Below are 26987 nucleotides of genomic sequence, written 5' to 3' on the forward strand. Positions count from 1 at the left end.
TGTAACAAATTCTAAGCGCATGTTGTTTTTACGAAGAATGATATGAAAATGTTAACCAATCCTGGGAGTCTACTTGGAACACAACTGTATTTTTAAAAAGTTACAGAGCATTATTACTTCAGTTAAAGTTGTTTTGAATCTATAAATATGTTAAACAAACTATAAAGACTGCTTAAACACTGTTCTCATGTATGAAAATGAAATGATGTTGGTACTGAGGCCCTGTATTCCTATATATTTAGTAAACATATAGCGGTCAGGTTTGGTGTCAAGACAATAAATCTATTGATGTCTAAACTCATAAAGAAATTATGTTCTTAAAGTGTTAATGTATAACTGATTACCTTTACACAATCTTAAAATGTTTATACTGAAGCATATAGCACTTTATTCACCCCTGACATCAGAAATGGCTTGTTGATAGCGCAACTGAATATTGTGTGATCTAGCGGCACGGGCTGCATCAACTTTATTTTCTGATAAGTGGTTGATGTGATGAGCTGGTACAGAACTAAAGTTCTCTTCACCATACCACTTGACTAATACTTGTTTCAGTTTTCTCAGGATAGAACTTCTCAGATGTTCAGGTACATCATTTGGGGAAATGACTTTAGCTGGATACCAGAAGCAACCATGCTTTGCCCATACTACATCTCCCGGTGTGAAAGATTCTTCATCATCGGTGGTCATTATTATCATCAGATCATCCCTTTATAATTACATATTTGAGGGCACAACTTGAAAGGCATTGACTGTTCTTCCTGGAATAACTTTTTATGGGTGTGACCTTTGGGTTTAAGGGTTGATACATCAGAAAAATGGCGTGAACCTCAAAATGGGGCAAAATCTGAGTCGTAAAAAAAATTATTTTGAAAAAAGTGTACATGGCATCCTTCCACAAATCTAATCGATTGTGGAGATTGGTAGAGTGCACAATCGATCAACTTTTCAGAGCTGTACCTCCATAAGTTTTTCCGAAATAATTTTTTTTACAATTTGCCATATTTTTTTCACGCTTAGGGGTAGGGGTAACATTTTTGCAATTTTCTTCAAATTTTCTTTTTTGAAGGAAGTTAAAATTATTATCAGTGTGTGGCAAATTGAAATATCATTAAAATGAGGGGTTAATGAGGTCTCTAGCCCCTTTAGATCAAATTTTATGGCGAAACTAAGATACAAATCTCTCGAAAATGACCTTTTTGGGCTTCGTTTTTCACTTTCAAGTTCAACTTTATCCGGTATGGTATACAAAGTAAGCAATGAAATCAATTAAAAACAGTTTTATTTGAACAAATAAACCATCAGGTAATACAAAATAACAGAGAAAGACAACATTTATCTATATAGTAGAAAATATGAGGGATTAAAATTAATGGTGAAATTTTTTTCACCTAAAACTGGTCATTTTCAGTAAAAATGGCCATAAATCCATGTTTAACCCAAAAACGACTTAAGATACAGTATTCTAAGTTAGGAAAATTGAAAATTCAGACATTTTACCTTAGAAATACTATATATGCTCATTTTTAGAAGTATTCTTCACACCTAAATATTTTTTTTCACACATTTGGCAGTGAAACCTGACTCAAACCTCGAACCCTGTCATACAGGGAACCAAGCAAAACGATAGAAATGACTTGTTTCTCATGACGACTTTTGACTTTTCTCACTTCAAAATAAGTACTTTCCCCACCCCAAATTCACTTCTAAAGGAGTGCAATCGATTGCTAAATAACTAAGCAAACCTTGGAATGTAATTTCAGAGCCAAATATCATTAACAAAAGAAACCTTAGCATAAAAAGCAAGAACGCATAGTGGCCAAAATTTGTAGCAAAAAATACAGTCCTCACTGACTACAATGACTAAGGCTCACTAGCTCCGCTAAGAGCCAAAAATGAAAATTATTTGATATCAGAAAGACATGCTTCGTATTCAGAATGCAATTCGATAGGTCTGAGGTGCTCTCATGTCCCACAAAAAATACTGTCGAAACGCAATAAACGCTCATTTTGGATCCCTTAAGGCAACCTAAAAAAAACCCTGATCTGCAGGCCCGACTGACCCAGATTTTGCAAATCCTGACCACCTGTGGAACACAGTTTTTGGTCTCCTAATGGACATCCTTGACTATTTCCTAGTATATATACAGGTACAATGTATCCCAACAAAAAAAATGGGTCCACTATCACTATCAAGGCCAACACTATGTCATTGATAACCTCAAACTGGGACAATCAGGTATTAGGTTTACATTTAAAATATTGTTTATGATACTTGACAAAATCATGTCGTGTGTAATACTATTTCTATTTGTATGAGCAATTTCTGATACTGTACTAATACACCATTGCTCTATATTTGTACTCTGATTGACCTGAATAACAGAAAGTTATAAGTTTTGATTGCACATTTTTTATACAATATATTATAAAAGCTGCCATAAAATAATTGGTCAAACCTGTCACAGAGACTTACTACTAAGAAGCAAATTCAATATCAAATTCCACATATGAAACCAGGCAAACTGCTCATTAAACTAGTTTCTGTATTTACATTGAAACAAGTATCTCTAGAGCCAGTTCTGTTGGTATATAAAGTTACATACATTACAAATACACATAGTGTATATCACCATTAATCAACTTAAATACAATTTTTTGTCCTTCACATCGGAGGACTTCATCAGGTATGACTGATATGGTCATCTGATCCACTTTCCCGGGAAACTTGTGTCCGGTACTCCGATGTGAAGGACAAAATATTGCAGTGAGTACAAATTCACTTGGTTTTGTCAAGCAAAATGGAAATATTTATTTTAATCAACAGACCTAATGAATCTATTCATTAACCCTATAAACAGTACTAAACAACACAAAACCACAGTTCACAAAACATAGGCACGGGCAGGTATCCCACGTGATGCGATTGCGTTACGTCATCATGCGAACAGTCATATGGTCGCGGAAAGCTAATGGCTGGGCAAGCTACACCCCTGTGGCAAGATAGGCCTGTGCACGTGTCTGGCACCGAAGTGTTCGGTGGTTAAAAACCGCACCTGAGAAAAAAGTTTTCTCTTCTTCTTTCTTTCTTCCTTCCTTCTTTCCTTCCCCTTGCCAAAAAGCAGCTAGGGTGTTAGGGTTAATTAACTTGTTACCAGTTTGTGGCAGCCATTTTGTGGCACACACATGTTTACTGTATTTGAAAAAAAAATGTCACTAATTCCTTTAACACCACTTGTGCACAACCCAAAACAGGAATATTCCCTTTGAACATGTTTATTAATAGGAATGTTAATTCCAACTGTGTCATGTCCTAAATGGCTTCTTTCATACACCTGAAAGGATATGACACTCTAAACAAGGATGAGGGGGCCTATGCACTCAATAACATCTTTGACCAACTCATCACACACTCTGCTTCCTGTTGTCTATAAATGGGTACAGTCTTAATGTGACGAGTTGCCAGTCTGATGAAACCAATAGTGTAGTGGTGAAACATCATAATTTCTCTACCATCAACAGCACATTGGTGTATGATTAATATGTTTTCACTTAAGCAATGGTTGTCATGGTGATGACTTCAATTTGTAACAATTGTGACTTAATGAAAATGAGATAGAATAATGCATTTCTTCTTTTCCCACTCAGATCAGTTTATTAAGCATGATCCCTGAATATATTCCTGTATCTAGAGGAATGAACTCTCCTTAGGGAGGTAATTGAGATTTATTACATTCGTCTCTGTAATCTCCCGGAAGCTTGTCATGACAATCTGATTTTTCATCTGTGGGTCACTGTGTAAGGCCAAACACTTTGCTGATTGGCAATGTCCAGAAAATCATGCCTTGACTATATTTATGTAATCTTTTTTTAGGTGGAGGCAATTCAAACTTTTAGCTTGTCAGGTTAGCATACCAGTTTTGATAACAAAATGCTGTATGAAATAATATGGCATAAAAACACAATGAGGGCTTGACATACCTCACATAACAATTTAATAAAATATTTTACTGTAGAGTAATCTAATGAAAACTGGCAGCATACATGAAAGGAAGAATTATGTAACCTTACACAGAACGTTATGACTAGTTCAATTCCCATTCATGTATGCTGCCAGTTCGAGGCTCTCCCCGCACATAGTGCATAATGGCGGAACCGTGCAAGTAGCGAATATGCATGATTTTCTAAATATTTTCAAAATGTTATTTTGATATATCCAAAAGGTAATAATTTTCTTACATTGCAGCTTTCTTATTTTGCTATCTACTGCTGATAGCAAAATTATACATTTAACTTTGAAAGCAAGTTTTTGAATACAGTTTGTTTTGCTATCTACTGCTGATAGTAATAGTATGCATGTAACTCTGATAGCAAGTTTTGAATGTCATATAATTGTATCTACTGCTGCAGTAAGGTTCTGAAGGTAATCTATGATGCTATCTACTGCTGATAGCAAGATTTTAAAGTAACCTAATTTGGCTATATACAGCTGATAACAAAATTTTGCTGTCTACTGCTGATAGCAAGATTTTGAAATAACATAATTTGGGTATCTACTGCTGACAAGAAGTTTCTGTAAGTTACATAAGTTGACTGAAGGGAACCTAATTTTGCTTTCTACTGCTGATAGCAAAACTTTGAAGGTAACATAATTTTGGCTATCTAGTGCTCATAGCAAAACTTTGAAGGTAACCTAATTTTGCTATCTAATGCTGATAGTAAGTTTCTGAAGGTAACCTTATTTTGCGATCTACTACTGATAGCAAGATTTTGAAGGTAACATAATTTGGCTATCTACTGCTGACTGCAAGATTTTGCAGGTAACCTAATTTGGCTATCTACTGCTGATAGTCAAATTATGTTACCTTCAAAATCTTGCTATCTACTGCTGATAGCAAGATTTTGAAGGTCAACATAATTTTGCTATCTACTGCTGACTGCAAGATTTTGCAGGTAACCTAATTTGGCTATCTCCTGCTGAAAGCAAGATTTTGAAGATAACCTAATTTTGCTATCTACTGCTGATAGCTAGAATTTGAAAGTAACATAATTTGGCTATCTAGTAAGATTGTGAAGGTAACCTAGTTTTTCTTTTTATTTGTAAATTAAAAGGGAAAAAAATGATAAAGTTAATCAAATTTCTAAAATTTGTTTTGTCCGAGCAACTTGTTAATAAGCACATATATGGCACATACGCTTATTAACCAATTTTTACCTTTACCATATCTCGTTACATTAAGTAACTACAGATAGGAATATTTTTCACATATTTCACAAATTATTACTGATCAAAGTTCCCACAGTAGTTTCAAGAATGTTTTTCTCCATAATATATAGTACAGGCACACTATTTGACCTAATTATTGTCCCTTTAATAACATCCCCAATGGACTTTGCTAAAAATAGCCTGTTAAGGCACCTACTTTCAGTATGATTGTAGTGTGCCACAAAGCTAAATAAACTCACAGGCAAACTGTCTGGGCCTCAAGTTATATGATGGATATGACCTTTGGTCTCCAGGTATAATTTCTACTCTCTTGAATTGCAATATCATTTTGTGTAGAAAAATTCCATTATATACTTAAAGTTAGTGCCCCTTGAAGTCAACTAGTGCAAATGCCTTAAACCTCTGGTGTTAATCGGGTTGAACACTGCACCTCACTTTCTCTTCTCCTAATGATGGCAATCTTAATGCCTGATAGCAAATTCAAATTAACCCTCTGCTTCTCACAGCATTTTTATAGTGTTTTTGAAACATGCTGGTACCTTATTTTGCTATCTACTAAAATGGCCTACAATAAGGCCACCTTAATTAAATAAGTCAGTCATAAAGCTCCTGTGCGCATAAGTAAAATCGCCCGCTTTTTGTGTGTTATTCCCGCTGGATTGAGTAAATTTCAGGTTTTTTTCCATAGTTTTTTTCCACCACACAAAAATATCACGTCGAACATCGTCAGATGTCAAAATAACCTCAATCGTAAATCTCAATAAAATTCTTCATCTAGACTATAGTGAAACTTCCTTGAAAAGGTGGTCTATTCTTATCAAAAAGCTTGTCTCACAGATAACAAAATTTAAGGAGAAAAAACCCCTAAAAAATGCATTCCGCATTAGGTTTTCAAACTTTGAGCTTTAAGACTAACTATAACTTAAGATGGCCTTATGATGTGGTATTTATTATTTCAAATGCATTCTGAAACACCTGTTGTATTTTAAAGTACATTTTCTAATGTTCTTTTTGTTGCTGCTAATATCATAATACCCCAAAAAGACTTATCTTGCATTGAATTTCCTGAGTGGAACATCTGATTGATCTACCATATAACAATTTCCATTTTTCTTATTGTTATAAATTTCCTTCTTTCTTTTTTCCCTGTTGCTTGCTGATAATGCCAATCATATATTAACCACATGGGGAATAAACACCACATGTGCCATTAATTAGAGTGTGCTCTATGTTACTTAAAGAACAAATATGAAATATGAAACAGTTCTGAGTCAAATTCAATAGCCGGATAAGATTTTTTTTCAATCACACCTTAGATATTCTATCAAAATATAAAGTTTATATCATTGTTAACTATTGTTCATCATTGCTCTTATGCTTATCAGTGTTTACAAATTGCTTTGTGGTACAAAATTTTAATATCCATGATTATTGTACAATTTCATATGTAAATTGAATGATTTGTTATATTTTTGTTTTTAAAGTTATGGTTACAATACCCTGTATTGTCTTTGTTTTAATTGTTTTAAATTTAATTATACAGGGGTGCAACATTCACAGGCTCTCGCTTTCCTTGTACCTCCTCCATTGTATTGTATTTTTATAATATTGTATTTTTGTTGTTCATTTTTGATTGAATATTAATAAATCTGATTTGAATTTGAATATTGATAAGTTGGGTCTTCAATTTTATGTGTCAAATTGAAATGACTGTTTATCACTTAAATAATACAAATCCATCTTTGATGACACATTATATGGATTAATTTTACATACAATGGTTTACAAAACATTATCAAGTTAACAAATGATGCCACAACTTTTACTACCGTTTTCTAAAGTGTTTTCACAGGAGCTTCCATTTCCTGCTTTCATTATTCCAACTTTCAAAAGCAATATTCAGCTGAAGGCGGAAAATTTAAATAGATACAAGCATCAATGTCTAAATTTATAACAGATTATGTTTCAAGTACTTGACTTTGGCAATTGTTAAAGCTTAACAACTGATTCTGTGCTTTGCATTACACCTGCATCACTAAACATTTCCAGTAGAGAAGCTACTGGTTGACTCGCAAGTATGGCATTTAATTATGATAAAAGGCAAACTACACCACTCATCTATATTAACTTTCTGAAATTCTCTATGTAGTACCTGCAACTCTCTGCCTATGGGCGTGATATTTTACAAGCATCCTCTAAATTGCGATGAAGCCGCAGATTTCTGCTTATTTTTAGCAAGTTTCTAGACATTTTTATTAATCGTCTAATATGAGACTAGTAGGAGAGGATATCAACTCTGATGATCTGATTTCTGCAGCGCTACAGGGTCTTATTTGGGAAAGTGCTTGTGTGGCAGGTACAGCTCTTCTTATGACGGCTGTAGGGAGATGTTATTCACCAAGAGATATTGCCTGAAATTGTTAGCTAAGAAAGTGTATAATTACTGGTTTATAAAGCATATGATCTAATTATTGCTCCTCACCACTCAATGTGCTGTGATGTTTTGGGGGTTCTTTAAGTTAGGGTTTTCACATGATGCTCTTATCTGAAATTTAAGTGGTTTTCAAGGACAACTCATCAAAAGTAAGCACTGTTAGATATTATGAAAGAGGCAAAAACATCATGGATAGCACAAAGTGATATACTGTGATTGTTATATAATCTTTTGCCAAAATGTCAACAAACTTGGGAGGATTTTTCACAAAATTCATGGACTAGAAACAGCAAATTTTCAAATGAATGATTCTCTTCTGGAATCATATGCACAAGTGCCTCTAATGCAGCTTAAAACTATGTTATTGAATAAAGATACAATGGGCTATTGAAATCCATTACTTAAAAACATGACTCTGTTTGAAATCTACACCCCAGTGTAGATCAAAGACATGTCTTCCATAGGGGGTGTATGGATTTCAACTGGAATAGCCCAATTATCCTCCTCCTCCTCATTTATGAGGTATGCATCTCTCACCTTGGCTATGTATGATGCTGTGGTATATAGAGTGAAATGGCTACAAGAAGCGCAGGTGGGGGCTGTACATAATTAATAGTGCTGCTAAATCATGCAATTTCTGCCTCATTACCTTATCATGTCCATAATATATCTCCCTTGTGTGGTGAACATGAAAGAATTCAAATCAATCAATTCAGATCAGTCTTCCTGTGCCAGAATGTGTACAATGGCACTTAGAACCAGAAATTGCTGCACATCTTCCTCAACTGGATATAACAAGTTTGCTTATGAAGCTCATGAGTGCAAATACAAAGAATATAGTTAGATGATTAACCCAAGTCTTGAATTATCAGAATCTGCATCATGTACCAAGTCTGCATTAGCCTGCTTAAATGGCATGGTGTGCATCTTCTATTACATGAGGTGTGTGATAACAGTTTTACTGAATTGAGTTAAAAGCAGCCTACTACCTGTCCGTGGCAAAGCCGGGACTTTTTCAGAGGGGGGAAAGGGGGGGGGGGGCAAACTTTGATGAAAATGGTCAAAATGTCAAAAAAGGCATCTCACAGGGGGCAAGACTTCTCACAGGGGGGCAGCTGCCCTTTTCCCCCCTCGCTACACCACTGCTACCTGTGCACTTAAGTAGAGGCTACAAAATACATGAGATGATATTGAATTTGGTAAGAGTGACATATCAGGTAGGCATGTTTGCAACAGTTCTTACCTGGTAGACCAGATTTAATTAGCATATCGTGCAGATTGGGACAAAGTCAACCAATAAATACCAAGTGTAAAGTTGCAGAGTTTATGCACTTTGCTAGACATTGTATTAAAAGACCCTCGTAATCCAGGAACGAGCATAGGGCGGCAACAAGTAGTGAAGCTATGAGGTGTTCATCAAGCTATACTCCCACACACCCTGCACACAAAGTGTGACACAGACTAGCATTTTGCACACATCCGTCCTATAATATTTTAAGTCACTTTGGATGGAAGCAGGATAACTGTGCAATTTCCCCCTCCCATGAATTGTTTCTTAGTGAGCTACTTTTTGGTGACACAATATGCACTGAGTTTCAGCTCCATATCTTGTCCATAAATATTTTTCATGATTTGATAATTTAGTTTTTCCTTCTATTTTTAGTGTTCTTGAAGTTGTTTGTTTATACACTGTAATGAAGCTACAGAAAGTACATATCAATAGTTTGCTACATCTCCTGTCAATACTGTTCATCAAGCAAGAAACATCAATCACCTCAACAAGGCATAAAAACAACATATTCTAAAGTAATGCTGGTTTCATACTTTCTGCCGTTCGTAATGCTTCATCATACCACTTGCACTTGTCTGCAAGCGTAGTGGCAGTAGCATGACTCTGAAAGCCATTCTTGCTGCTCAGCACCGCTCCAAAATCATATTTTGTTCTGAGTTGACTTGAATTCAACTCCCAGCGGTGCTGCCGCGGCGGCAAAGCGGTGGGGTGATCGATATATCGGCTTGCTGCTGGTCACCGCTAGCGTTTCTGGTGCAACTGCGCAGTGAAATAAAATCAGCTTCAGAGCGGCAAAGCGGCAGGAAAGTATGAAACCAGCATAAGCATGTCTGTTGGGAACTGGGTCTAGCATGACAGGAAACAAGGAATTGTATCCAGGATTACCTGACTCCTTTTAATCTACTCATAATGTTGTTATAATACCTTTCTAAATGTCATATTTGACTTCTGAGAAATTATCTGTTAATATTTCTCTCCAAGACATATGCCATGAGGCTATTAATTTCATATGGTTGGCATAATTAAAATTATGAAATTTGATAAGTATAAAAGCTTCTTATAATGTTGATCAATCTTGTTAGTAGTAATGGTATTCTAAATATAATCTGATAATTACTACTAATCTACTGCAAGTACATGTACAACTGCTATGATTAGATTTGTTTTCCCCAACTCTGTAATTGTAAACTATCATAAACTGACACACAATTGTAAATTTTCTGTTAACTAGCCTAGTGATAAAGTATTGTAACGCTATAGTGCTGCATAATGGTGAATCATAGCAAAGTGTAAAATTTGGCTCAGATGTAGTATTTAGTCTGGTGAACAATTCTAGGGGGAGGGCCAAAAATATTTTGTCCAATATGGCCACCATAGAGGTCAAATTGAGTTATAAACCATGCCAATGTGTTCCCCTGGTCACAAGGATCCAGAAAAAGTATAGTTTGACCTATCTGTGATGTACGGTTCTAAAGTTATAAGCAAAAAGGTCAAAAGTCAAGGTTTGACTTCTACAGGACTCAAATTTGAAAACTTGCTCCGATTGTTAATAGGTCAAGACCATAAAGCTCCATATCAAACTTTACATAGACCTATTGACTGACCAATTTTTGGGTATAACCTTGGGAACCAAAAATATTTTTGGCCCTCCCCCTAGAATTGTTTACCAGACTGAATACTACACCAAATTTCACACTTTTCACCAAACTTTAACAATGGTTTCACCATTCTGCAGCACTACTAAAAACAATCAGCAGCTGACCTTTTATTAGGTATGTCACAGTGGCTGCACAATAATTCTGCTACACTGTGCATGCAAGCATAACAGTGAATTGAAAAGGCGCGCTTCAAATTTGGCCAATTTTAGAAAACATCCATGTCGATAAATGAATTTCTTCATATGCTTCATTTATCCAAATTGTTTAAATTTTTAATATATGGTGTGTGAAGCTTTTCCGAGGCTAACATCGGGTCCTTAAATAAAAAAATTGTTTTGTTTAAGAGCTACTGCCTGTTTTTATGGATTTTTGAAGATCGCTCATAAATCAGTAAATATAGGCCTATTGAAGTAAAGGAACTACCACCATTTAGCTGAAATACTAATCTTTCTTAGCATGTAAATTAATTCCGTCGACAACTAATGAAACACTTCCCTAAAACTAGTTGAAGCAAAACATTAATCAATGATATTTTTAGGGAGTAATTTTCCAAACCACAATAGCTCTAAGCCATTGTGTGTGTCCAAGGCCATACTATTTTTGTATACGCGGTAATGTAAAATGGCTTTTGCTTTTACCGATTATCCTCCCATGTTAATCCAGATGACAAAATGTTAATTTAAAGTCTCATTGCAACTGAATTTTAATTTTTACTTTTCGGACTTGGCTTTGAGTAATGGTGACACATACCATGTTTACAGTAAAAATGAAAATTATATTCCAGACACCGTCAAAATGTCAAACTTTTAATTTTTTTGTATTGTTTTTAAATAATTAACTGCAGTTCATTTATTCAACCTCATAACAGGATCATACTTAAAAAAATTTATGATGAATGAACAGTCGTTCATTAAATATTGAAAAAAAACTAAAATTACTCATGCCTAATTTGCATAATAATATCATAAATACATAATTAGCTGTAATTACCTAATTTGCATAATTAATTACTTTTTGTGTATTTTTTGTTATCAATTGAAAGAACTTTGTATACATATGTGTGCAAAAAACCGCACCTTTATATCATGTACGGTTTTCTATTGGCATCAATTTTGCATATTAATTAGCTGAACTTAGTCATTTTTTGAGATTTAATTTGTCTGCAGATTGGCCGAATTGCTAAAATAGTATATTTGGTTAATTTATTATAATTATTCAATGATAGATTTTTTAATTTTGTTTTCTGTAACGAAGTCAGGAAAGATATGCATTTAACATGTGATATTTAAATTAACGCTGCTTTTTCAAGCAAGCGTCCAAATATACCTTCAAAATCTTAAAATGTGCCAATTTTGTCATTACAGCCATTTGTGGCAGGATTTCATTCCATCTACGAGCATCTTTAAATTGACACTACGTCACAATGCATTGACCGATTTCAATTCTGTTTTTTGATTTTTGATGCTTTAATAAAGCTCAATAATGTAGGAACATTAAATAACATGTTTCTGCTGCGATTATTTTTGAGGTGATATGCCTACTTTTATGATGAACACTCAATAAGAAAATAAGCTATACAGATGGAGAAATTACATGGGCTACATTTTGACAAATTTGGTTGTTTGTTCCTAGAAATCAATTTCCTGATCATTTAGAAGACTTGTGTTCGCTACTAGCATGTTTTAGTTAATGTTTTGATTTTTTTTCCATTTTTGAAATTCTACCTTTTGTCATTCAATTTCAAATGGATATAACCTGATTGATCTATGTCTAGTGAAGTATCAAAATGAGCAGAACAAATTGGTCTATCTATTGAACATTTTATTTTTCTTAATGATGATTAATTTTGTCAAGATATTGACTGTTCAAAGTCCATTTCAAAGATTCAGAATGTGCTTTGAAGGAACGAAAACCAAATTTGTTATTTTTTAAATATTTTTTGGAGTAACAATAATTTTTGTGTGGATTAAGGGCCTTAGCCAGCGACCTGTCCTCCTGTATGTTCATAAACCCTCCCATAAAAATCCCAGATTTCCTTTAAAAAGTCTAAATTGTTGTACAGTCAACAACTTAAACCCTCTGCATAAGAATTTCTGATGCATTTACGATCGCATTGTACTAGAGTCGCCATTTTGATATTGCAAAATTTGCATTGGTCGCAATTCTGAACGGGTCACACACTCATTTCGCAGCTTAAATACCAGGTGGGAATAGACATGATGGGCAAATCCTGTGTGGGGTGTTCATTGGAGCTATTTGCATGGCAGATTGATGCAGGTGAATCTGGACCAACCTGGTGCTGGGTACTCAAGTTTGTATATTTGTATCACACAGGTAATTGATGGGGCTTGCCTGGAATCTTGCAAGACTTCATCATAATAAACTATCAGTATGTTTATAAATTATATTGGGCACTCTGTATAACTCAGTATTTCATTACCTAGCATAACTCCGTCAGTCTGAAGCACCGTCTGTCTGAACCACCACTAGTCCAAATTTGTAGGGTTAGGGTTAGGATAAGGGTTAGGTTTAGGGTTAGGTTTAGATTTAGGGTTAGGTTCGGGTTAGCTTTAGGTAAGCTTAAAATTCGGACTAGACGTGGTTCGAACTGACGGGGTTTCGGACTGACTGGTTGTACTTGCATAACCAGGCAACTCACCTGCTGATTCATTAACAGTAAGAACCAGTATATATATACTGAAGCCCCAAAAGGGTTGTTATATGGAACAGAAGTACAGAACTTATGCCTAACTTATGTCACAGTGTGTACCCAAAGTACTGAGAATCCCTTTGTACCCAATTAGGAGTTTTGTCAGTTTACAAGATGTAAGAACTTCTGTCACTATGCCGAGTTGCGACAGTGGAAAATACCTGGCATCACACTACATTAATCTACTACCTCATGAGGTGACTACTGCAAAAATTAGCACCACTACTCTGCATCTCACCAAAAATGTTTTATACCAATATGTCAGCGTGCTAACCAGTAAAAAGCCATGCCAAAATGTATCACCCAGTAACACTTCACCAGTAGAAACATGAAGTTTGTATGCAAACCATCAATGCCTCATCAACCATAACTTCCTGCAACATGACCCATAGTGCATTTACCTGCATAGACATACTTCAGCTGCTTTGCAAATTCCAACAATAGCTCGTAGTCCTATACTGTAACATCGACACATGGCTTTTAACTCTGAGGCCGCACTCAGAGTCCTAATCCAAAAAGTGCGAGATATTTTGTGTGATAGAGGTGAAGTTTATGATGTTGTTTCTTTGCAAATTTCCAATGTTTTTCGCGTCCAAATGTATTGGGAACTTTCATAATGATTGCATATTATCAGTTTGGAAGAAAAAAAGAAAAATCTAAAAATTTAAAAAGATCGTACATTAAGGTTTTAATCAATCAAACTTACCTTCCAAAACCAATGGTGTTTGGTCATGACAAAGCTAACCTCCCTGTAATGCCCATATTTGTCTGGATGTTCCCAGTTGTTGCACTTCATTACTTTAGCCCTGTGTGAAAAAACAAAAGCACAACAGATATCAATAATATTATTATTACATACTTTAAATGTGAGTAAAACTAAGAAAATGATTTCATTACACATACTGTGACATATACACTTTTATCTTTGCAAAAACCCTGTAACAGTGGTCAGGACCACAGCAAGCGGGGTTGCCGGGGAGGCCACGGCTTCCCACTTTTTGAAGAAATTTGTTATCTTTCCCTTTGGACATATATTTGTATTTTGTCTGCCCCACATTTTTCAACCTTGCAACGGCCTTTCAGTGGCTTGACAATAAAATGACTGTACTGAACATTTATTGTGTGATAGTGAAGCCTGTAGCTCATTTCACAAATTAGGTCACAGTAGATGACAACAGTTGCAATATTTCTTGCAAATGTTACCTACAAAGATCCATTGACATACTTCTGGAGCCCATTATACTGGCAGGTTTACACTTTCCATTATTACTTGTCATTGCTATCATTGTAAATATAGCACCAAAAGGAACACAAAATGTGTTGGAGCTGGAAAGATAAGTATGTTATGACAAATGGTTGTCGCCATAGCTCGCAAGTTACTCTACATTTCTTCAATTCTTGTCATTTCCGCATTTTTTTTAAATGAACATCATTGCTAAGGGGTTCATAGTCCACAAATTCCATTTTGCAAAATAATGTGAGTAGGCTAAATGAGTAAGTTTTGTTAATTGAGATTTTTGCATTTTCATATAAAGCACCAAATATGGATTTAAATGATACCTCAACCATCTCTGTCGGATTACAGATACAAAGTTATGATCGGTTAAAGTTCATTGAACTTGGACATTGTGAAATACAAAATAAAGAGAAACAGACTTTAAAGTTGGAGCACATTAATTTTAATCAAAATATTGTTTGTTGTTGCTTTTTTGAACATGTTAACATGGATTTTATGAAGAAAAATTGTACGGTCCAAAAGATGCATCAAGGTATGATTTTCTGCAATTTTTAACAAAATTTTTATTTATTCTTCAACACCTTCATGAATATTTTTGGCTGTACAGTAAAACCCTATTAGCGGACAACAGCCTCATCCACTGGCGGAGAGATGCATATATTTTTAATAGGCATATTTTACCATTTGACACCTTATCTGCATTTATGAATGATTAATGTAGTCACTAGACCAATCCTCTGGGATTGGAATATTGTTGGCAATAATTCGTCTGTAACACTAATCTAATGTTTTCTTCTTTTTTTTTACAAAAACTACATTAAAGCTTTACCTAGTTTACCTTATTCATCGAAGACACATTGGATTAAACACATACGAGTACGTGTCATCATCATACAATGGCAACAAATTAATAAGAGCATTAGATCAGTGTGGGGGTGGAAAACTAAAATTTAACAATTCATGCCCTGTTACGACTTGACAATTCTGCGAAAGTCCAGGGTCTAGATGTAAAGTAACTGGGCAACAACAGGTTCATAAAAATGTCATGAAAGTGTTAGTGTATTATATTATGTCTTATATAATGTTTTGAGCCTGGAAAGTGGAAAATGCAGATGACAGTCAGAGAACACAAGGAAGATGTTTATTGTGTGTGGAACGGAGTAATTTTTTTCTTGATGTTTAATTTAATAGCAAAATCTGATGAAGTGTAAGACAGACAGAAATAGTACTCAGTGAGACATTTAGTAGGAGACATTGCCAAATTCCTATCCTTTTCGAAAGGTTTCAAAAAGTCACAATTACAATACAAGTTTAAAGTAATAACTAAATTAGTAACTTTAATGTCTGAAATTCCTATTAAATTCTAAATAATGGCTTCATATTGTTTTCTGTACTTTCTGTATCCTGATAAAATATTTAAAAACCCATCATTCTTTATTCATAACCTCATGAATAAATGCGATGTGTTTAATCCAATCACAGATAATAACTTTTAAATATGCGGATGCAATGGCAGGTTCTTTAAAAAGTTTCATGAAAACATGCATACGGTAGAAGATACAACCAAATCCAGGCCACAAACATAATTATGCTGTCTACAAAACCATAACAATATCATGACATATAAAACTTTTCATCAAAAAATACATTACTGAAAGCATACACAAAGAAAATTACAGGCCAGAAAAATAAAACATAGCAGAAAGGAGCAAGAGGAGACCTCCAAGAAATGAGCTCATGTTCCGGGGTGTTTCCCGGATATCAATATGTCACATATTCCAAATGGTTTAACTACACCCTGGCTGAGATCATTTATCATTGGTAGATATTATTGTAGGAGGAAAAAGTTAAAACGAATAGGATTTGATCCATGCTCCCAAGTGTGTCAACTCTAATGCCACATCATAGTAGAGTGCTTGCTGCCTCAATCTCTTTTAAGGCCATACACCCTGTAGACTACTCCGTAGTCCACTTGCCCATTGTCATGAATGTGCATACTTTGGATATTGCATTTAAGCTTAAAACTCCGATTTAAATAATTTGTGCACAATTGATAGATTTTCACAACTGATCATCTTTTCAGTCACCGTACTCCCTCTGTATGTTAGCTTCCCAAGTGGACTACTGACTTTGCCTTGAGAGTTAGGCCAATTTCTGGCCTAACTAAAATTGGTGATGATGTAATGCATCTTTAAAATGAATCTGGCTTGTGATTGGTCGCCCAGATCTCGTTATTGTTTAAATCCTCCCGACGCCGTACTGGTACCATTATAACTATACATGGTACACAACTATCTAGGGAATGCGGCGCTTTTGTGCTGGTGGATGAACGTATGCATCTAGCGCGTATTGTACCACCATGCTTAGTCTTGTGGTTAGATTTTATTGATAAACAAGTATGATTGACAGTGTAAAGAGTCCCGGGTAAAGTTCTGCTTAAAGTGAAAGTCCATAGTCGATTTTAAATCGTAATAAACTGGCAGATTCTAAAATTAGAATTGTTCAGTATTGGAGTGCCATTACAGTTATGCCATTATGATATGTTGCATTCAATAATATAAGCCTATACTTTACTTTTACTGTCACAAATATAATTATATAAACTTTTTCATAACCATTTTATACTAGTATTTTGATGTAATAAATATCAGTATAAATTCGAGTTCAACTGAATGCGTTCATCATGATTAATAACGTATTTTTATTTATCAAAAATCGACTATGGCATAGTCTATACACCCTGGGACTAGAAATCTTAGAAAACTTTGACATGAGAAAGTCCTGGTCTAGTAGCCAATATTTCACATAAATATACAGCAATAACAATTTTAAATCCATTATGATGTTTTTTGCAACTCTGTCAAAAGTCAAGTGTTTGTTTCTAGGAAATTTATTAATGGACTTCCTGATGTGTAGTCACTATGACATAAGAAGATATTTACAGCAAATTTTAAGTCTTTAAATTGCTTTTTTGCACTGATTACGCTGTTAGATATTTTGCAAGAACTTTCCACTAGCTTTACTGAAGAAAATGACAAAACGAAGAAAGTATGACGGGAATGAAAGAAATAAAACAGAAGTACTCGGATAGTGACATTTGCACAGTATTTTTGTGGGACTTCAGAGAACATCAGACACATCATATTGCATTTTGAATACGAGGAATGTCCTCCTGATATCAAATAATTTAGTTGTTTTTTTAATTCGCGATAAAATACAAATTTTATGTAAATTATTAAAAATTGATATTTTCGACATTTAACAGTCCTTGAAAAAAACTTTTTTCCTCCAAAGACCTAAATGTGTATCTTCATTATGAAAGTGCGGAATTTTCAAATGATGGTCGGGTTTTCCTCCCAGCTGCAAACACTTTAAGTTCATATTAGATTTATGAAGTTTACTAAAGGTCTTTAGGGGGATGTGGGCAATGGAGGGGACAGTAAAATGTGGTAGGGGGGAATCTGACATTTTGCATTTTTATCTCCAAATAGTAGATTTTCTGTGCCTTTTTGTACTGACTAGTAAGTAATTGGGAGAGAAAAGCCAAGATTTGACAAAAATTCCCCTCCCTTTTGCTACCTTTGAAAAGGCACAAAAAACAAAGAGAGAAAGGAAAAAACTCTGCAAAAGACTTAACTAGCTAAATCAAAGTATTACTAGAGGGAGTTTCCTCCTTGCCAGTTAATTACAAAGAACTATTACGTTTTGTCCCTGATGGAGATGGATCAAACAAGCTGGATTTGCACAAAGCAGACAGCACACAAGTTATTTTGTAATTGACAACTTTTTAACTTAAAATTTTATTGCGATAAGATACCCAAACTGAGTTTGTCACATGTAATTGACAACTTTTGACTTAAAATTTGATTGCTATAAGTTGAGTTAGTTGCATGGTTATATATGATATAAGCCTTTCTGGCATGTTGCTAGAATAGCGCAAGAAACAAAAATGCCCATTTTGCGCATGCGTTTGCAGAGAGAACCTGGTTTTGGTAGCATGGTGGCGGATCCGTGCAAAGAGCGTATAGCTACATTTAAGTGCGCTTCACAACAGTGCCTAGAGATCCACTTGGTGGTTATAAGTTGCATAAATCGTTATTATTTTATATTTTATATATCATGTAAAACAATGATACAATAATCAAACACCCAATACCTGTCATAGATAGAATACCATCACTTTTGACCTTAGCTTCACCTCATCAACCTGCTGTGTTAAATGAGCAATCACAAGTAATTACTGAACACTGCTGTGAGGTACAATCATAAGCAATTACATAACATCTGTGGCTTTAAAGGGTGACTGAAAGGAAAAAACCCTGGATTGAGGAAATTTAATCACAGTCTAAAAGGCTTCAAGGTATCATTTTGAAAAGGTTTGAATAAGGAAAATCATTGCCTTGCAAGTTCATATGTGTTGAGATCAAGCAAAATTAGTCGGAGGTCGGAAATACTGATTTTGAGATAAAGCACAGATTCTCAGCACATGAGAATCTGTGGATATAGCCAAATAAAGGAAGTACTTCCTTTTGTTTCATATTGTTTTGGAAACTCTAAAACTGCTCACAACTTTTAAACTGGTTGTCCAAATTCAATGGGGTTTTCTGCAAAATGTAGGTTTGCAAATGCTGTTTACAATTATATAAAAACTGCAAATTGAATGTCTGACTTCAGACTGATTTTGTTTGATCACACCACGTATGAGCTCTGGCTATTTACAGCTCTGGGCTATTGATAGCTTTCTAATAAAGTCTGGTGATTCCAGTTGCAACACAACAAGAATTTAATTTCCAGTATTTTATTTGATTTTCACACTTGTTTTTAAACCAAGAATAACTGTGTCCTACAGTCAAGATCGGTCATCAAACTTTAAGGTAGCATGTGCATTCATCAAAATGTATAACAACAAAAAATGAAAATTGTCACCTGATTAGTTCATTTCAATTATGTACAAAATTAAGTCCTAGTTTTGGTTCTGTTGTCTTAAAGGCTTATTCTGTGATATCGGCGAAAGTGTCACAAAATTAAAATTGAAGGATAAGTCATTAAAATTATCAAAAGTATTTTTAAAATGACAAATTTTGCAAAAACAAAGAAAGCAGCAAAGTGACAAAGATGAAGCCCCATTCAAATGCACGTAGTAGAGGAAGTAAAATAAATTACAGATTCATGTGAAATGTCTTATTTTGTCTAAATTAATTCAGGGGGTTTGGCTTAACCACTAACAGGCTATGTTAGCACATCTATGACACTAACAAAGATGTCATTATCCAAATTTTGATGATATTTACGATTCTCCAGATGAGCAAATCACTGAATAGGCCTTTAAAGATAGCTTTTATCAACTTAAAAAAAGTCTTAAAATTAACCTACTTTTTAGTGGGCAGCAATTTATGTATAGTAAACCATTTCAACATAAATGAACTACAAGTAGCCCCAGAAAAAGCAACAATAATATCCAGATTTACCAAATGCAAGTAGTACAAAAGCCCCAATAGGATTTCCAAGTCTAATACTCTGTCTTATTATAATTGCAATATTTACGACAAAAAGGAAATGCTAGCCGAGGGAAAAGTGCAGTTTATAGATAATATGTATACAGTATTACACAAATTTATTGCAGGGGACTTATTTTGATAAGTAGGTTTTGCAGCAGAATGTAACATTACAAACCTCAGTTACAGGCATCACCAAAGAAGATATATAACACTTCCCATAGTGCATTTCTCCTTTTTTAATTTTCAGCACTGATTTGCTATCGAGTGTAACATGGGTTGATGGTGATAAAATGTACCGCAATGAACAGAGCACATCCAGATCTTGGAAAATATGTTTATTTCTTGATTATTAAGCCATGTTCAGCCAGTTTTTTCTCAAAATAAAAACAAAGGGAAGCTGTACAAAGTAATGGGAGTGTCATTTCATGAAACAAGGTGATGTATAATGTTGCAAAGGATTCTGGGAAGGTAAGATATTTTCTCTGAGGCATCTCTACGCTACAGTACATTTTAATAAATGCATGTTTGGGTATATCTAAGTAATATATCAATATCCTATCCTAATTTTGAACACATTTCATGGGGCTTAGGTGCCCTGACCCAAATGCCTGGAATGAATGAAAAAGAGAGAAGTAAAATAAACTTGTATTGATCCACAATGTTATTAGGCTGGCATAAATTGGTCCAAATCTGGGTCCTAATCAATGCATGATGTTGACAATTTATCACAATCAGGTCTATGTGTTTTTCTTTATCCAGACATCTTACATAGAAGCTGATATATTCTGTAACAACTGCACTAAAAACCAAACCATCGCTGGTATGACCATACTGGGTTAGGGTATTGAAGTCAAGATGTTGAATATCAACTGCATGTAGCACAAAATGGTCAACTGCATGGGCTACTTGGTGCACAAAAGCAGTAACTGCTTAAACAAAGGTGGTTAACCAACTTGTGATCTAGGCAGTTTGTCTTTCTGTGCTCCAAGAAATGGCTACAATAGTCAGGAAAGAGGAAAGGAAGTCATGACTCCAACAGCAGCAAAGCTCTACCAGTGAAGCAAAGTAGCATTCATCGAATCATCCACAACACCAATACAATAAATGACACAATCCGATTCACTCAGACTAAAGGCTGAAATTTAGAAAATTTAGTTATTGCATTATATCTAAGGCATCCTGATATTGAAAAACGTAAATCTGTGGCATAGTTGGTTGCAAACTTTTTATATGTTTTGTATTGTTTTTTGCTCCCAAAATGCTCTTAAAATGCTCAATGTAGTTTAGTCATAAATTTTAACAGTGCCAAAACGTAATAATGCTATTTTTTCCCATAATGTAATACCAACCTAGTAAAATAAATGATGGGAAACGAGAGTTCACTCCACTATTGCAGAGCTTAAAATATCATTCTCATTAGCAATGACCAGAATACAGCCAGTACAGAAAATTGACTTCCCCTCGCTGTGCTCATTACACGAGTCTCTGTTCCGGCATATTATTCTTAGAACTGTAATATCCCAATTACATTACTCGGAGTATCCCACTGCTCGATGGAAATTGATATATCTTTCTTTGGTATGCCAGTGACATTTATAAATCAAACATATTTACTGCTTTTTACAATATATGTAATGTGTATATGGGTTGTTACAGTAGATAACGATAGCTTGCCAGCGTGAATACAAAATGCATGTAATAAACTTGTTGGACTAGTTACATTATACGGTCCATTTACTCCTATATTTTTTAATTTTCACTAAGTGCATTAAGGGAGCACACGGGGTCACTCTATGTGGGAAATTTTAGACATTGTTTTGTATTGTACCTTTAAAAGTAATGATGATAACTACATAAAAGTATGCATTTTCTGAAAGGAAATGAAGCAAGGAATCCAACATCAGGAAATTTAGCGGTTTTTGAGAAAAGTGCTAAATTTGATTTTCCATGCCAATTTTTTTTTTCAGCTACCATAACAATTTACTAATTTCAAATTTAATGAATACTGCACATTTTCTATAGAAACAAAATTAAAAACTCTTTTCTCAAATTGTAAACAAATTTTTCTTCATTTTAAAAATAAGGGTGAAGAAGATCCATTTTTTTCTTTCAATTTTGACAAAAATTTGGATATTTTTAGGTATAAAAATATGTTACGGTCATACTTCTAAAATTTGAGATAACAGATTCTGGTTTTGTGTTTTTAGAACATAAATAGCATTCAATTTGTAATTTTAAGGTAAATTGTTATGGTGGGCCAACAATTAAAGTTAAAGTTTTTGGTGTTTTCTCCATCCTGAGAAAAAAATCATCCACATGGGGCATAAATGACACACCCCTTATATTAAACCTTGGGATCTCCTTTGAATAACCCACACCATTCACCTCTATTTGTCTCAATATTCGAGTGCAAACATTACCATGCCATTCTCCCCTCCTACCCACCTAACAATTTAAAAATTGAAATCACCTGACCTGCTGTCTATCACCAAATTAACTTACAATCAAGCAATCCTGGAAAAGAAAGAAAGTTATACCTATATTTAATTTCCAAAACACCTTTGAACAAATGCGTCTATATTTGCTTTACTTCTGTTCCACACACAAAACAAACCTTAGGCTACCTTCAAAATTTGGTTGTTTAAAAGCTTGTCAGATTGAAAACTGAATGCTCAAGGTACTTGTGTGTTTGTTTGGTGCTTTTCCCTAATTTCTAAAATACCGTATTGTTTTTAATAACCACCCTGGTGCATTGCATTTTTCCAAATGGGGGCATATTATTAGAAATGAATTTTCAATGAAAAAACTTGCAAAATATGACTTCTGATTTGAAATTCAATATGGCAGTGCCAATTCAGGGACTGCATATTATTGGAAAAATCTGAAAAATACTGTCATATTAGATCTGAACATTGTAAGTGTATTTTTATGCAGGAATGTGATTTATTTAGTTAAACATTCTACTAAGTGTAGAAATGAATTGGATGGAAATGAAACTTAGAATAGGATTTGTCCATGCAATTTTGCAATTGATGACATGCCAGTTTTAAGCTTACGATGCTGACATGCTATGGCATGGAAATTTCCCACATTTAGGTCACATTTTCTTTTGAAAAGGGTAAGGGGTGTTTAATAGAGGGGGCATTTAATACAAATAACACAAAGCCTCACATAAATGTGAGTGCTTTATATTTGTTCCTTAAGACTGGGGAATATACTCACCTGGTATGGCCCAGCCCTCGAATTAAGGATCTGAAGGGGCACAGCAACTTTTTTAGGGCAAGTTGATAATTGCCTTGGATTTTCACTGAAAAGGCAAGGCAGCACGGCAATTTGTAATATTTCAAAAGGGCATCAAGGCAACTGTTGAAAATTTGAGAAGGGCACCAAGGCAATTTTTCAAAAGCGAATAGATGCATTGCCGTCAGCTGAATTCGACACCAAAGTAAAATTCGACTCTCAACTTTACACTAAAACTAACCTGATTGCTTAACAAACCTGCTTTAAAAATAAGCAAGCAATCAAATATCAACAGTTTAATTTACTTAAATTTTGCGACCCCTAGTTCTGAGCTGCAAAACTGACTCGAAACAGCGATGAAACAGCTGTAACTTTGGTAATAATATTGATCAAATTCGCGGGATAAAAACTATTTCGTGCAAAAAATATCTAGAGATGGGCTTACATGTAAAGATAAGACGATACCGGAAGGGTATCGCCATCGGTTTGCAATGGGAAGTCAATGTTTGCTAATCGAGAGATTAATTGATTTGCCCAGCGCTCAGATTTTGTTCATGACACGAGGTCAAGGAAGCTTAGCTGTTTAGTTACTAACAGCGTTTCTGATTGGTCGATAGTACGCTGAAGGTGTTTCTCTGACCAATCGAGAAAATGAAGTCATTTCTAGCAACCAGATAATGTATAAAAGCCAATGTGATTGGCTGAATATGTACGCTTACGTAGGGGTAATGAATATTAATTCACAACAAACTATTGTGTATACTGTGATTGATAGCTGGGTTACGATGCTCAAAATAGCGATCGTGTTCAATATTTTCGATCTAATTTTCCACAATTTTGCGGGGATTTAACCAGTACTTGTTAATGATTTTATAATGAAGGGGCAGGGCTGGCCTGCTAGGGCACCCACGGCAAAGTCATTTAGGGGCACGGCAAGTGACTGCCGTCGGTAAAGGACATATTTTTAGGGCATTGCGGCAATGGGGGTGGCACCCACGGCAATATGCCGTCGGTGCCGTGGGTTAATTCGAGGGCTGGTATGGCCTAAATACAAATTTGTATTTAGGCCATACCAGTTGAGTATATTCCTAGTCTGTAAGGAACTGATGATTTTGGGCTTAGCTTTTTGGTGGGAAAACAATTGTCAGATGTCTGCCAAAAATGTTCAAAGCTATAAATCAAATTAAAACAACAAACCACTTCTGAAAGTGTATCATATTTATTCAACGGTTGTGTTCAAACATAATACAGAATAGATATTTTCTGTTTACTTCAAAAGAGGGAAAAAAGAATTCCACAATTTCTAGTAGGCAAAATGAAGACATTAACTATACCACACAGGCACTTTGAGACAAACTGTGGTTATTAAGGTGGCCTTAGTTAGTTCAAGTTTTGCAAGAGTATGATCTCATTGTATTTCACGGTGTTCTCTTTTTGATTAAAAAAGGTAGAGCGAAAATGTCTTTCTGATCAATTTGATTTTGGACTCTTACTTCTCGTGTTGCCAAAATAAAAAATTTAGTAAGATTATAATATTAGCTTGACAATTAGGCCTATATTTTGTGGCGGGTTTTCGCTAAAAAAGTATTGCTTTCCATGATTAGACACACACTGTAAAACTACTCAAAGATAGACCATTAGTTCAGGAGTTTGTTTTAGGGGCAAGGCTATTAAAGTGTTCAGTATGCAAGCCAATGTAAAACATCCCGGTCTGGAGCGACAAATCTAAATGCAATACCACCTTAAGCACAACGCACGCATCAGTTGACTCTGCAACCGCATACAAAGCTACGAGTTGTTTTCTAAAAACTATGCGCCAAGGCTAGAGTCAACAAAACAATGTTGGCAATGATGAGCAGGAATTTGAAAAGCAAATTTTTCTTTACGAAATTGAGCTGTCAAATCGGTGACAGGCTGTAATGGTTCCTAGAGGCATAATATCAAACAAGCTACGTTTTCTCTGATGACCTTTGTGCATATATTTCTGTGTTTTATGTGTGCATTGGTAAGATAATTTCCTTCAATACTCATGAGCAAATAATGTACCAGCGTGATATACACAGGGGTTTACAATTTGTACTATATCTGGAGTAGCATACACCTGGATTCTCAGAAAATCGGCATAATCTTCGCTTTGGATTAACAGTAGTGTCAATTTAACGATTCCCTGCTCCACACTTGCTTTTTGTCTTAAATTAGAAATGTGAACATCTTGGTGTATCTTTGAATAGTTTTTCGACTGTTTGCGTCAGATTGCCCGACATTGCTCCCTCACAATGACTTTGAGAAAGCAATGGGCAATTCCAGTTCAAATCCACACACCCCTCTGGAAGATTTCAGTGCCATCACAATTCTAGTTGCACCTTCTGGTCAAGCCAGCTAAAAAATTAGGCTAGTTTTATATGAAATTCCAGCTGAAAATTGTTGAATTTGGCACAATTTATCATAAAATTAGATAATTTTTTGTGGAATTCCAAAATCGTCCACACATTTTCCACTTTTTATGGATATTGGGGTTGTGGGTTTCAAATGGACCAGCCCAATATGGTTGGCTTCAAGCAACATTCCAACTCTCCATGTAACAAGTCTGCTCAGTCAGGGTAAAAGAAATATTTTGTTACCTTAAGTACGGTATCTAACTATAAGCACTCAAAATTGAAGAAAAAAAAGGGGAAAATCTCTGATTTGTATGTATATTACAGCTTCTGAAAGACTATTTCAAGTCAATATAAATAATAATGGAGGGTAAAGTGCAAAAAAGACTTGCTTGCTTGCTTCTCATCGGCTGCCTTCAGTTTCCGACGAACCTGGTACCTTCAGCTGTGAAATGCAAAAGATGCAACACATGACCCTATGTTTCCTATGTGTGAGGGCTGACTCCTATTTTCCCTTTTAGTTTTGCTATTATGTTGATTTTGCTTCCATGTTGATGTACAAAAAACCCAAGCTTATTGCAAGTATACAAATCTAAAAATTTCAGTTAAAATGAGGACTTACACAAAGTGCATAAACTCATCCTGTGATGAGTTTATGCAATGTAGGAAGTTTTCGTTAAATCTACCCATTAAGATGTTATTGATGACTTTGGAGATCTATTGAGACTTTTGATCAAACCATTTGCATCTAGCATCCAAAAAAAAAAAAAAACCCAATTTCACATCATCAGGCTGTGTTTTAAGCCATATACAGTATAAACCTAAGTTAAATTTGACAGATCTATTTTCGTACATCAACTGCACAAATTCTATCACAAGGCAATTTCAACTCAGCTTGTGGAAAATGAGCAATAAAAATTGAAGTTGATAAGAAAATATACGAGAAATGGCCTGCCTCAAGAACTCGCAAGTTGCTTAGTGGATTTATGTGTGGTAGTTATAGGAATTACATAAAAGGGGTTTATTTTTTCCATACCTTAACAATTTCTATTATCTCATAAGAAACCCTACTTGTATTGGAAGTCAATAGTAGGAGTAGGAAAAATTACTTTTACTTCCTGTTGACGTGAAATAATTTTGGATGTTCTTGTTTTTCTTTGTTTTTATCTGTTATGTGACTATGTTGATTTTGCAAATGCGCAACAATAAAGTTTATAATAATGCTGCCATCGGCATCACATTCCAACTTATTCATGCCTTTTAATTTTTCCTGCATTTGGTACCACCATGCAATTTGTTGTATTGTATTTTTTATGC

At 34.9% G+C, this 26987-nt stretch overlaps 1 protein-coding gene across 1 annotated transcript in view; it reads right to left on the reverse strand.

Annotated features, from left to right (window-relative positions):
• LOC140148599 (alpha-1,6-mannosyl-glycoprotein 2-beta-N-acetylglucosaminyltransferase-like) overlaps positions 1 to 26987 on the reverse strand; it is a 157627-nt gene that overhangs the window by 54746 nt on the left and 75894 nt on the right. Inside the window, exon 4 of the mRNA XM_072170610.1 lies at positions 14027 to 14126. Within this exon, the coding sequence (XP_072026711.1) occupies positions 14027 to 14126 (100 nt within the window). The remainder of the gene's footprint in view (positions 1 to 14026; positions 14127 to 26987) is intronic.

This window comes from Amphiura filiformis, chromosome 3, assembly GCF_039555335.1.
Source record: "Amphiura filiformis chromosome 3, Afil_fr2py, whole genome shotgun sequence".
NCBI classification, from domain to species: domain Eukaryota; kingdom Metazoa; phylum Echinodermata; class Ophiuroidea; order Amphilepidida; family Amphiuridae; genus Amphiura; species Amphiura filiformis.